The sequence below is a fragment of the Chaetomium strumarium genome, assembly GCF_033439665.1.
Source record: "Chaetomium strumarium strain CBS 333.67 chromosome Unknown B0T15scaffold_7, whole genome shotgun sequence".
In the NCBI taxonomy this organism is placed as follows: domain Eukaryota; kingdom Fungi; phylum Ascomycota; class Sordariomycetes; order Sordariales; family Chaetomiaceae; genus Chaetomium; species Chaetomium strumarium.
Genome location: NW_026944435.1, coordinates 1,369,034 through 1,382,334, shown reverse-complemented (window position 1 = coordinate 1,382,334; position 13,301 = coordinate 1,369,034). Strand labels below are relative to the sequence as shown.

The window sequence follows — 13,301 nt, the reverse complement described above, 5'->3', positions numbered from 1 at the left end:
GGCACCTCCCGTCTATTTTACTCGAATCATCCTTTATTCTTGATTGCTCACGGCAGCGCGGGCGGGCAAGGTCTTCTATGTCCGGTACAACGAGACGCTATGGCATTCATAGGAAAACGTCAGGGAGGCAAAAGAGGTGGGATGGGACGTGCTGGTATCACTTCTTTTTCTTGATTACCGTCCTATCCCTACCTACTCGCTCCAGCGACTTTACCTTATCCTAACCTGGCCTACCTTACCTACCCTGCTCTTATTCGTTACTTTTTACACTTGCATGGGAATGATGAAGACTTGGTATCTCCCCTTCCACCGATGAGCACCATTCACTTCAGCGGGGAGCTGGGTCATTCATATTCGGGATCAGTGGCAGCGAGCAGCAGTTCTGGGCGGGGTCCGGGACTGGCTATCCTGTCGAGTACATAACCACAAAGGGTGGACGGTGCTGCTACACACAGACCTTGTTTTCTCTTGCGTCTCTGCATTGGAAGATAGTATCATGCGTGGATGTGCTGGGAAGGAATGAGAACCATCAAAATCATCAATAAGTGTGATGGGTTGTAGATAGAGTGGGTTCATGGCGGAGGGGATGATGAAGTATAGATGTAGAAAAAGATCGGGGACGAGCATCATGAGTCATTGGGTCAAAAGCGTGATTAGACTGCAATTATTAAGTTTGTTCTACCTTGGTGAGTTGCAATCTGCGGGGGGGTTGATGCCGCTGTGGTACTATATAGCATGAGCATGAGAGGGTGGCTAAGGCAGCATGAAGATACCAGGTATGCATTTCATACGATGGCCCTGGGGAGTCGAATGAAAGCGCAGGAGGTGCATTATGGAAAAATCACTTAAGATACTTACACATATACTAGGTACCTAGCCCTAAGGCGGCCCGGTTGTTTTGGGCTTAGGATCTCCCGCACGCGCATCGAGGACATATAACGGACAAGTTCAAACTAATCAAGAAAATATATTGAGTATACACAAGTGCTGGATTATTTGTTGGTAATGCGCAACCTTCCCTGGATTTTACGGCTGCACGATCATGGCGAGATCAACGGGGCTGAGACGTTTGGGAGCGATATTTATAAGTCTTCGGTAGTCGTAGTTGCATATCAGAGGACGATAGAAATATGGTACATACGCACCGGTGCGTACATGGTGCTTGTTTCCGCCGGGCATCTGGGAGACACGGTTTCAGTTCACATCCGAGGAGCAAAACCTGGAAGGGAACACTGTCGCTTCTGCGAGAGGGAAAGACTGCTTGACGCATTCGTGGTTGAAACGGCTTTGGCTTCCATATAATATATTTACGACGGTATGTACAATACGTGCCGGGTGTCAGGCGACCACCCGACGCTCGGCTCGGGGCAGTGAAAGTTGCAACTGCGGTCCTTGCCGCCGGAGTGGCGCTCGGGAGGAACAGCTTACCGGCACCTAGTAGTGTAGGTACCTGGTATGTACTATGAACCCAGTGCTGTAACTATCCCCGAGGCTAAACCAGCGGAGGTCTGGCGATGTGATAGGTTGGGAGTACATGTATGTAGGTCGGATACGTGCCAACCTGACTCTGAGAGTCTTGTTTGAACCTGTGCTTGATCAACGCCAGCTGAAGCTCAAGCCGCTGGGGCTGCACAACGCGACGCATCCAATTGGCAAGAGCGGGAGGGAGCATGCACGCTCGGGGCAGGAAGCGGCACGGCTAAAAGATCGAAGGGCGCGACCCAACCCGCGAGCTTGATACTATGGTCTCTTGACTTGGGAAACCTTAAGTCAATGAGAACAAAGAAATGGATAGGCAAGTATGATGCCATTTTCAGTTTTCAGGGGACAACGGGCGCAACGGCCATTCAGAGGCGATTCGGCGACTCGTGCACGCTTGGCTTTTTATAGCGCGGGATATCCTCGCGTGGTTTGACTGCTTCGAGAAGGTCCCGACTCCCAAGGCTGGGCTTGTGGGGAACGGCCGAGTTCTGGAGGAGCCTGCCGACCGTGTCGCGGGAAACCGCCAAAACTATCGGCGGAGCCGCACGGAGAAGATGCCTTTATCTCGGGCCGGTTTTTGCTTTGTTGACTAGGCTACCGTTGCTTATTAGTGTAGTAGAGTTGAGGACGTATGTATATGTTTCAGCTCTGGGTTGTCATGTCTGTCTCGGTACAGGCAATACACGACACACGAGTTGCTCTTGAACGCCGTTCGCTTCCTCCGGCCCTGTCTGAGTTCGTAGGCGGTTGTGCGGCTTCCAATGCTGCCATGTCCACAGGATGGATCCAGCATCTCGAGACATCACGGCCTGATGCGCCTAGCCGATGGCGTCGTTTTGAGAATGGGACGGACGTTCTTTCCCGACTCCATCAGTGGGTTGGGATGAAGGATCAGGACTTGGCTTAGGGCATTCCCCGAGTAAGACCGGCCCCACCCTATTACATACCTTATGAAATTTTCAACCTTATCGAGAATACGGAGAGAAGTAAGGAGGCTCGAAGGGAACCCGAGTCACCGACAACACACGTTCATTGTTGGTTACTACCTACCTATTGTGAGTGTGCAGTGCACGCATTGTTCTAGCGGGGTTTCATTGATTTATCATTATTGGCAACTTGGCACTGCATGTACGGAATACCGTGTGCTCGCTCAGGCGCCCAGGAGACTTGGCCTGCGTCCTTGCTGCTCGGGCGGGGCTAGTCGAGGGGTTTGGTTTGCAGTAGCGCGTTCGACAGTTTTTCGAGAAGACAGCCAGAAGCCCAGGGGTTTACGATGGACCAGTGAGCGTCCCTGCCGGCTATCCCTGAGATTGCATCTTTTCCCGTTCACGCACAATCCCCACCTCAGCCGCGCATTTTAACTGGCCTACCAAGGAGAGATGAACCCACATGTCTGTGCATCCCCCGATGAATTCATGAATTCATTCTCCTTCCATGTTCCACTATTCCACATACTCCATTTGGTCCAATTCGCCTTGTCGTTCCAACCTCTCCGTGTGTGCGCACGGCGACCTGCTCGGGAGGTCCTTGCTATGTTACCGTCCCATAAAACCAGTCCAATCGTGGAGAACGCCTTTATTTGATCCTAGGTAATCGCACCATTCGGCCTTCCTTCCCTTACACTAGGGCCAAAGAGAGATCGAAATTCGCCCCATGGGCTCGAGCGCGGACCTGCCTTGTTCCTTTCTTTCGAGGCGCAAGCTTCCGGATCCCATTTACGCTTCGTACCTCATAACTAGTCTACACCATTACATTACAGCCACTCAAGTAGGTATACTTGGGGAGCCTCGACCACTTCTGCCCAATCCACACCTCGAGGCCACACCGGGACGGCAGCAAGAACAAATCCGCAACTGTGTAATGTATGTACAGTACAGTACAGTAACTTCCAGTCCGTCTCTCTGTCTTTGTTTTGCTTTCTTCATCCCCCACCCTCGTCAGCCCTCAGACTCCACAGGTATGACTGCTCATTGCGGCGCCTCAGTCCAACGACCCAGACCGTTGTCACTTGAGTCGCACACGGGCCTCGCCCTTTCCCAATGTCCTCCGACCAGCGCACCGGCCCGTTGGTTTAGGTTCCCTGTTCCCCATTACCACCTCTAACGTCGTCCGAGCGCCCGTCGCCCCAAATCTCTTCGCGCTGCATGTCTAATATCGAGCAGACAGTCGATCCGATCCTAACTAAAGTCAGTCCTAGTACTTCGCTCAGCATTCCGGCCGACCCTCCATCTATTCTCCGGCTTGGCTTGTCTCGATAGCGCAAAGTCCGCAGGCCAGCTTTCATATCCGGACCCTGTCTGGTTCTCCTGCCACTTAAGACCCCGGTGGCGGAAGCGTACCCGGTCGCAAGACTGGTCGCTTTGCCAGGGCCACCATGGAGCACGCCGGTTGCGATGTCATATACGTTGACCGGTCGGTGTCGAGGGACCGGTGCGTGAGGCGCAGCGAAAAGGATGCTGCGCAGCAGGAGGGTGCGCATGTTGCTGAAAATCTGAAGCTCCTCTTGGACATCTTTCATACAGGTATGCTGCCCGCCGCCCGCCACGCCGCCTTGAAGAGTACTGATGGCCGGATACAGTACATCTGTGCAGCACCGGTGTCGCGTGCTTGACGCGATTGCGAGAACTCCAAGAAACCTCAGTGGTGGCCCTGAAACCGACTCTGATCCTCCTAGATACCCCGTACCAGGACCAGTTCGCGCAGAGATCGCGCTCGACGTCGCCGTCATCTCGGGCTGCGGACGACAGCGGAAACCAAGATGAGGATTTGTACGGACTGGCGCTACTGCGCAGGATAGTCTCGGAGGCGTATATCGGAAATTCCTCGAAACTCGTCGTAACGGTTCCCGTGGTCGCGCTTCCGACTGGTGACCCGAGCTGCGAAACTCGTAGGGCGGCCAACAGGAGGATGCTGAAAGAGTGTCTGGACTTCGGCGCCACAGATGTCATGGAGAGCCCTATGAACGCAAAGTGCATCAACAACCTGGAGGTCCACGTCTACCGCGCCCATCTGGACGCCGCTCGAGATCAGCAAGCATTGCTCGCCCTCCGTCGAGGCCGGAAACGCTCATGGGTCGGCGTGAACGACGAGATGCCGTTCTCTTATCTGCGCGAAGCCATGGTGTCGAAGCTGCTCGATCGCATTTGCCGCACAGAGAGCGAGATTGAGGACGTGCCTGCGAGTATCAGTCTGCCAGTATCTACTGCGAAGCAGGCCGAAATCTCGTCCGCCGTGGGTCGGTGGCATTTCTCAGCGCACGAGTTGACCGACGACGAACTTGTGGTGGCGGCCATGGTCATGTTCAAGCATGCATTGTCCATGCCTGAGTTGGCGCCGTGGCGGATATCAACAGGTATGTCTCTTCATATAAATTTACCGTCATCGGCCATATGCAGTCAGCTGATGGCCTCACCCAGACCAGCTACACCGCTTCCTGCTCGCCTGCCGGGAGGCCTATATCAAATTCGTTCCATATCACAACTTCCGCCACGTGGTTGATGTCCTGCAGGCGACCTTCCACTTCCTAGTGTCGATTGGTTCATTACCTCATTACCCCGCTGCCGATGGTTTGCCGTCCGAGGCCGACCCCAAGTCGCCAATTGCGAAGCTGCTCCGGCCGTTTGAGGCCTTGACGCTCCTCATAACGGCAATTGGCCACGACGTCGGACATCCCGGAGTCAACAACGGCTTTCTGATTACGCTAAACACACCACTCGCACAGCTCTACAATGATCGCTCGGTTCTCGAGTCGTTCCACTGCGCTGCGTACTCGCAAATTCTCCGGAGATACTGGCCCTCCGCTTTCAGCGATGGCAGGATGCGTAATCTCCTGATCAGCTCGATTCTCGCTACTGATATGAGCCTGCACTTTGACTACATGAAGAAGCTGGAGGATCTTCAGGATAAACTCCGTGCCGACGATCGTACCGAGGGGTGGGATGAGAAGCTCAAATACGAGCAGACGGCGACCGCATGTGCTCTTCTCATGAAGTGCGCCGACATCAGCAACGTAGTGAGTGCCAGCAGCTGTCCTACCACTCACCAGCGCCATACTCACAAGATATAGGCACGGCAGCTCGACGTCGCGGAGAAATGGATGTATATCCTATCCGACGAATTTCTTCGGCAAGGCACGATGGAGCGTGCGCTGGCTATCCCGACGTCTCTGATGTCGGAACCGAAACGGGATCGCCTCTCACTTGTTACATCCCAGTTGAAGTTCATGGACTTGTTCGCCGTGCCCCTATTCCGGGGGGTGGCTGATATCCTACCGGGTATGCAATACTGCGTGGACCAGCTCCTCCAGAATAGGGGTTCGTTCAAGAGAATACAAGAACAAGAACGGCAGTCGCCAAGCGAGCCAATACTCCACGCCGGTGACGGCGAGCCGTGTCCCGAAGCGCTATCCTTCACGACTTTCCCAGAGCCGCCGACGGAAGTGCATCCGCTGAAAGCTACACGAGGGCCTGTACCTCGAGTCGTTGAACCCCACGTCGCGGTGGGCCCAACGGCTGTTCAGGAATCGGAGCCATTCCAAAGACCACATCAATGCTCCAGGCGGCCGCCTAGTGGGCGGAGAGTGAGCGGAATTGTGACCAGCTTTACATCTACAAGCGATTTCGGCCACAGCGAACCATCCAGCAGCGACAACGGCCATCCTCATGATCAAACCGGGCACAGATGCAGCGAGATGACGGATGGCAGTTCCGCGCCAAATAGTGGAGACTGGGGCGCCTCGCAGGCAACAAGTGCCACCACCGGTAAGATGCCGTTGTCTCCTAGCACACAGGGGACCAGCATCGTGAGCTACGATTCGTTTGAACATCCCAACAGCGTCCCCGTGACGAGCACACCTCCTGGAGATGAATCAACGACGACGGTCCCGGACTCGGCTTCTAAGAGCCAGGCCGATTTTAAGACTGTTGACGACTGTTCTCCTCTGGCGCTGCATGAGGAACACAACGACTCCCCCGGCAATGGCCACGCTACAAATGGAGCTGGGAAGACAAACGGCCTGGAGCCGGATCCAGAAAATAGACAGCTGAAGAAGAAGCCGAGCCGGTTCAGGATCAATATGCAGAACCTGTTTAGAAAACATAAGACCGCGAGCCCCGCTGATACTGCAGGGTAGGGCCTGACAGGCACCATTTGCCATCCAACACCCGGCTATTTCTCCTGGGGAAGACGGGATGAGGATACGGCAATAACAAGAAGGTAATGCAGCCGCAGAAGCTACACGGCCAATCCTGAGCCGAGAAGCGCGGCGGACATCTAAACTATCGCCGCTTCCATTGCGGCCCTTCGTTTGTCGAACTCGGGACGACCTTCGAGTCGTCGCCGGGGTTATCCAAGCTTTAGGAGTAGACGACGATGAGCGGTTGAACGCACACAGGAAGGACCTTCCCGGTGCTGTGTTGCTCAGCAGATGATGGAGGACTGAGAGCGACGTTAAGCAACCATGGGGCCATATCACCCAAACATATGGTTGTTGTGTGTACGATACGTGGTGGGACGCAGAGACGTGTATCCTGCTACCCTGCCAGGCCTTTTTATCGCTTCGTCTTTTCTTACATATAGGCGCCACGACACCACACGCCAGGAGCAAACCCCAGGCTTGTTGGCACGATTTTGGAAATCAGTGTCTTGGTTAGTTATGTGGTGTGGTGTACGTGGGCTAGGATGAGGAGAAGGAAAATGGGGTAGGGTTAGTCGGATCGTGGCGTGGTTGGCGTTGATTTTTCATGGCCGGTTGGCGTTCTGGATCTGCCAGGGTGCGATGGGTTTGTTGTAGGCTTTTCCATGGTTTATTATACCTTGGCTTGGGGGATTGGTAGTGGCAAGATAGGTAAGGCAGGAATGAAGGATGCAGGGACGGCCTAGCAGAGGACAGGAAGTGCAGACTCCTTGGGTTGCATCATTGGTCAATGCCGGCTCGCGTTAGCATCGCAGCCATGGTGGCTTCGTTTCTGGAAGAGCCCGCCGCGGCTGTCTGAAGGCCTGCTTGCGTCGTTTACTAGGATAAGGGAAGGGCATGTAGGAGGAACACCGGATGTGTATATGTGGAACATGAACCTGCGTACAAACTATTGCCCTTTAACCAATTGTCGTGCCATGCCATATACATAACTGGCGTCGGGTATGAGAGACCCTCCCTCCATAATATCACAAGGGGAGAGAGTCCCAGCTTTGCCAAGGTCACGTTCAAGAGAAAGCTGTACCGAGCACCAGAGCAATGCGATAGTTCATTCTTATGTAGAAAGAAAATAGTGTATTTATTCCAATATATTCTGCAATGCTTCGGTCTAGTGCTAGTCATCACACGCGAAAACCAATCTACCGGCATTCAGTGGAGCAAGGGCCCGCAATGATGATACTCGTTCAAATATGTATCATGTCCCATGTGTACACAGATGCCACTAGCTCAGTGGCAGTCTAGTGCGCCAACCATTCGCCACCCAACCACCTATTCAGGAAGTCAAGCGAGTTCTCGGGCTGGTCCATAGGGACCATATGACCGGCCTGGTAGATGCGCATGAAGGTGAAGTTCCCAGATGCCTTGACCTTGCCGTACTCCTTGTCAGCCCCGGCAAGCTTCAGGTCCTTGACCTTGGCGTGGTTGAAGTCCTTCTTGCCGGACCACTCCAGAGCCTCGGTCCAGGCCTGGTTGCCAAGCCAGTTGCAGATGTAATCGGCATCACCGGCATAGATGAGCACCGGGATCTCCTTGAGGATGTTGGGTACCAGGCGGTGGAAAGGCTGCATCCAGTCTCCCTGGAACAGGAAGTTGCGGTTGATGTCGAAGTTGCAGCTCTCGTAGCTCGAGACCTCAACGCCAAGGGCATCCATGACGGACTGCTGGTTCAGGTAGTCGCTGATCCAGCCTAGAGCGCTGTAGCAGAGGTTGCTGCTGTCCTCGCACTTGCCGCGGATGTCGTAGACATTCTGGCCAGTGCGCTGGTAGGGGCCAATCAAAGCGTTGTTGCAGTAGATGGAAGCCGGGACGCAGCTCCACACGCTGCCGCTTTCGTAGCAGTTGTTGATCAGCGACTGGCATCTCGGCAGCGCGTTGTCCATGCTCTGGCACTCAGATTCGCTCAGGACAGCGGGGTAGCCGCCTTCGCCGCAGGCCATGGGACGATAGTACTCGTACTGAGTGAGACCGTCCGTCAGACCGTTGCCAATCAGAACGGACTTGAGGTTGATGTTTCGGTTCTTGTGCGACAGGATCTCAGAAGCGAAGACGGGAATGTAGTGGCCAGCGTACGATTCGCCGGCAATGTGGAAGTCTTGCTTGGCGTATTCGGGGAATTGGTGGAAGAACAGGGTTAAGAGAGCGTAGACGTCCTTGCCGGCAGCGATGGTGTTGCTCACGGAAGATCCGGAGTACGAGTATCCGACGTTGACAGGCTGGTCAAGGAAGATGACGCTGGCGTTATTGTTCCAGCTGAACTCGTTGTTCACAACCTTGAGCTTCTTGTCAATCGACGAAGGACCAAGCTCGAGGAAAAGCCCAGTAAGGGATGAGCAACCAGGCCCGCCGTTGAGCCAGAGGACAACCGGGTCGTTCTTGGGGTCATTGCGCGACTCGAAGAACCCTATAGCGGTGAGTTAGCAGGGGTATGGCTATTGGCGAGCTATTGATGGGAACTCACAGTAGAATAAGTGCTTGTCATTAGCTTCATCGTCAAGGTAACCACTATATTGCTTGACTGAATCAATGCCGAGCTTGGACGGGTCGACCGACTTGACGCGCATGTTGTAGTTCTCGAGCCGGCCGCCAACCTCGCGGTGGCTCTCGCCATCGGCACCCTGCACCCACACCTTCTGCACATCGGCGCCCTTGACGACATGGTCCCAATCGTTGCGCCGGCGGTGCGGCTTGGGCTTGCTCAACCACGAAGGATTCTTGAAGGCGCTCTCGGGAACGAGCAGCTTGATCTCGTCCCAGAGCGCCTTCGTCTCGGCGCTGACACCCTGGAAAGCCTCCTCGAAGCTCTCGATAGGGTGAGCAGCTGCGTCAGCGAAGGCATCTGAAATGGGCTTCATGGCGTCTTGCGCCTTTCCAAAGCCGCCTGAAAGCACATGCTGGGCCTGCTGCTGGAACGAAGCTGCGGAAGCAGCGCCGAACAGCACTGTCGACGCAGCGATCCTCATTGTGAGAGCGGATAGATGGTAGTGCCACTCGGTCAGAAGTACGGGAAAGTGAGAGATACAATGATAAGTTTGGTTGATGGTTAGATGGGGGGAGGAAAGAGGAGGAAGATAAGAAAGAGCTTGGGGGGTTGGTGTTGACTGAAACAGCACCCGGGGAACGAGCACCTGCCGGAGTCGGGGAAACGCTGGCGCGGCAACCCAGGCAGGACATTGGTTGCGCCACTCCCGGCCCGTTCCCAGGTGGACGTGCCTGGGCACGCCTGGGTACCTTGCAGGCCTGATCACGGGAACCGGTTGCGGCGGAGCATACTACAGAAAAAAGCATCCGCCCTGCTTTTGGGCTAAGGACTTATCTTCATTATTCTGGCTTGTTTCCCATTTGATAAGGAAAGGTAGCCGAGTGTCCAGCTGCGTCATCGAACTTGATAACGCTCCGACAGCCTCATTTCTCCGTGCATGCCGCGCGTTGGTGAACTTCCAGAATCAATATTCCAATTCTTTAACCTCAGAAACTTTCGCCTCGTCCGATAGTTATTCGTTAAGAACTAATATTGCTGTGGCGGAGAGCTTCCAACTGGCAGATGACCGTATGTGTTAGGTACACCGCCGAGACCGCCAGTGACCGCCAAGTGGCGGCGTTCCGATTGCCAGGCTCGCTAGGCTACATACAGTAGGAAGAAGACCCACAATCACAGTGCGGCTGCGCTCGGGAACGGGGTATGGCGGGCACGTGGCGGGGTACATGCATGTACTTGATAAGAAAATAAACCCCTCTGAGGGCAACCTACCGTACACCATAGATCGCAACATCATACGGAGTACACCCTGCCAAACCAGGAACGCGCGTTTCTAGATCCCACCCTTCTCTCGACAGCTTTAACAATACACACGGAGACAGCGGTCTCCTTCTCTCCGCAGTTCCTCAGCGATACTCCGGCGTCACTCCCCACCCTCTCCCACCTTTGCGTCGCCCAAGCCGCGGCTATGGTGATCCAGCAGCCCTCCAACCAGATCAAACTTACCAACGTCTCTCTGGTACGCCTCAAGAAGGGCAAGAAGCGCTTCGAAATAGCCTGTTACAAGAACAAAGTCCTCGAATGGCGCTCCGGCATTGAGACAGACCTGGACAATGTGCTCCAGATCCCGAACGTCTTCCTCAACGTTTCCAAGGGCCAAACCGCGCCATCTGCCGAGCTAGCTAAGGCGTTCGGCAAAGACACATCAGTCGACGACATCATCCTCGAGATCCTGCGCAAGGGCGAGCTCCAAGTCGGCGAAAAAGAACGCACCGCCCAGCTGGAACGAGTGCACAATGAAGTGATCTCCATCGTGGCCAGCAAGCTGGTCGATCCGCGCACCAAGCGCGTCTACACGCCGGGTATGATCGAGAAAGCACTCGACATGCTCAGCTCAAATGCGCACCAGCAACAACAGGACAAGGACAAGGACAAAGGCAGCAGCAACAACCCGAGCAACACGGGCACCCCCGCAACAGGCGAGGCGGGTGAGAGCAAGCCCCGCGCGGCGAAACCGACCTGGACAGGGGTGGTGACGACCAAGAGCGCCAAATTGCAAGCGCTTGACGCGATGCGTGCCCTCATCGCTCACCAACCGATCCCCGTCACAAGAGCGCGCATGCGGCTACGCATTACCTGCTCGACCAACGTCCTGAAGCAGGCAGTCAAGGCGCCCAAAGGGCAGGCGGGTAGCAAGGACGCAGAAGCTGGGACGGAAGGGGAGCAGAAGGCGCCCGGAACGGTCAAGGACAAGATCCTCAGTTTTATCGAGCAGGTTGAGAGTCAGGATGTGATGGGCTCAGAGTGGGAGATTGTAGGGTTCGTAGAACCCGGCGCTTTCAAGGGGTTGTCAGACTTCATAGGTGGGGAGACAAAAGGTCAGGGGAGGGTAGAGGTTCTGGACATGGCTGTCACTCATGAGGATTAAATGATCATCTACCTGATACCCTTTTCCATGCTATCTTTGGTTTAGACAGGTTCTTGGAGTTTGGCACCAAAAGCAGGGCGGGACATTCTATCACTGATCATGGCACGTCTCGTTGGCACAATTTCACTGCTTTTTCATATCCACGCCCGCATTTGTCATGCTGTGTATCATGGTGGTCCCCTTTAGCAATCCAGCGAGTCCCCCGAGGAACCCGCAAGGTAAAAAAATCAACCCGAGCCGTCCATGAGCACCCCTTAGCCTGGGGATAACACCGCCAAAAAGCCAAGCACAGCAGTGCCAAATAATGCCACACGCCAAAGAAAAACGCTTAACCACCCTTCTTCTTGGACACACCGACGGTCCGGCCGCGGCGGCCAGTCGTCTTGGTGTGCTGACCACGGACACGGAGACCCCAGTAGTGACGGAGACCACGGTGAGCCCGGATCTTCTTCAGGCGCTCGAGGTCATCACGGAGCTTGGAGTCGACGTTGTTGGCGAGAACTTGAGAGTCCTTGCCATCGACGATATCGCGCTGCCTGTTGAGGAACCACTGTTGCACGGGCTGTCAGTGTCTAGTCCAACGGCGCGGGACACAGGGGCAAACGCACAGCCGGGATCTTGTAGGCGGTGGGGTTCTGGATGATGGTGACCAGACGCTCAAGCTCCTCAGAGGTGAGCTCACCGGCGCGCTTCTTCAGGTCGACATCGGCCTTCTTGCAGACGAGGTTGGCTATTCAACTCCGTCAGTACTGTGGACGCCTCGAATTGTGTGTTGTTGAAGCGACTTAGGCACTGGGGTCGTCAAGAATTCGGAGAACCAGCGGGGAACATACAGTAGCGGCGACCAACACCCTTGATCTTACTAAAGCGCGGCTGTTAGTGATGCATTCCTTTACAAGGCCAGATTCGCAAGGGGAGCTTACGTCAAGGAGTAGACGACCTTCTGCTTGCCGTCAACGTTGGTGTTGAGCAGACGCAAGATGTGGTTGAAATTGCTCTGAGAACTCGTTAGTATTTCCGCTTGAAGATATGCACCTCAAGACATGTATTTCAGCAGTTGCTGAGTGTTCCTGTCGCCGTGCCGGTTCCTGGATCGCCACGAAGAGCTGGTGTCATTAAGTGGTAGCCAGCGCCGGGCGAGCCCCAAGTATTCCCAGATGTTGTCTGCACGGCCTAAATCGTGTTGTCGACGCACGCATCTTATGAGGGAGGGCGAGCAGTTTCCCTCACAATGGTGACAGTGTTCCACCCGGTCTATCATGTTCGTCCAGCCCTATGACATGCGTCTCTCTGACCGTGTCGAATATAACCTCAAAGCAATCCAGCGTCTGCCGACCAAGTCGAGCCCTAATCGTCGTCGCAGTCGTGGCAATCCAGGAAGACGGCCGACAGCAGGAATCGTAGGCAATGAAGGTATTATCCATTCTGGATGTCAACGTACCTTCTCGCCCGTCACCAGAGACATGATGGGCAACTTTGTGCAGTACCGGCACTCGTTGTCCTAAACTTGGTTGAAGTCCGAGGTAGGGGAATGCAATCACCAGCAAATTTGTGCCGCGATAGTTTTCGAATTCTGTGTGGTCACGTGGTGGGGCAAGCTCCCGGTCGGGCGTTGCACCGGCTCCTTGCTCCCGAGTCCCCAGCACGCCCAGCTCCCTTGTATCCCTAACCCGTGGTATTCCTTAATCGGTTCCAAACCGAGTGCCCGGTAAACCAACTTG

General features: G+C 54.8%; 4 protein-coding genes across 4 annotated transcripts; 2 read left to right on the top strand and 2 right to left on the bottom strand.

Moving 5' to 3' along the window:
- Positions 1-3,856: 3,856 nt before the first annotated feature.
- On the top strand, positions 3,857-6,613 carry B0T15DRAFT_404466 (uncharacterized protein; the record flags this gene model as incomplete). Its single annotated transcript, XM_062865253.1, has 4 exons — positions 3,857-4,004; positions 4,061-4,834; positions 4,899-5,494; positions 5,549-6,613. 4 exons carry the CDS (start codon positions 3,857-3,859, stop codon positions 6,611-6,613), a joined length of 2,583 nt encoding a protein of 860 aa, XP_062718113.1.
- A 978-nt stretch (positions 6,614-7,591) lies between these two features.
- Positions 7,592-10,003, bottom strand: B0T15DRAFT_301437 (extracellular carboxypeptidase). The gene is made up of 2 exons (XM_062863817.1): positions 9,135-10,003; positions 7,592-9,077 (listed from the first exon to the last, which is right to left on the bottom strand). The coding sequence occupies exons 1-2, from the start codon at positions 9,634-9,636 to the stop codon at positions 7,915-7,917; spliced, it is 1,665 nt and encodes a 554-aa protein (XP_062718112.1). The 5' UTR covers positions 9,637-10,003; the 3' UTR covers positions 7,592-7,914.
- Positions 10,004-10,405: 402 nt separating this feature from the next.
- B0T15DRAFT_301301 (Shwachman-Bodian-diamond syndrome protein) lies at positions 10,406-12,044 on the top strand. Its single transcript, XM_062863816.1, has one exon. It carries the CDS (start codon positions 10,621-10,623, stop codon positions 11,578-11,580), a length of 960 nt encoding a protein of 319 aa, XP_062718111.1. The 5' UTR covers positions 10,406-10,620; the 3' UTR covers positions 11,581-12,044.
- On the bottom strand, positions 11,733-13,255 carry B0T15DRAFT_301245 (ribosomal protein S13). The gene is made up of 5 exons (XM_062863815.1): positions 13,022-13,255; positions 12,504-12,577; positions 12,414-12,442; positions 12,189-12,310; positions 11,733-12,130 (listed from the first exon to the last, which is right to left on the bottom strand). Exons 1-5 carry the CDS (start codon positions 13,043-13,045, stop codon positions 11,909-11,911), a joined length of 471 nt encoding a protein of 156 aa, XP_062718110.1. The 5' UTR covers positions 13,046-13,255; the 3' UTR covers positions 11,733-11,908.
- Between the last annotated feature and the right edge of the window lie 46 nt (positions 13,256-13,301).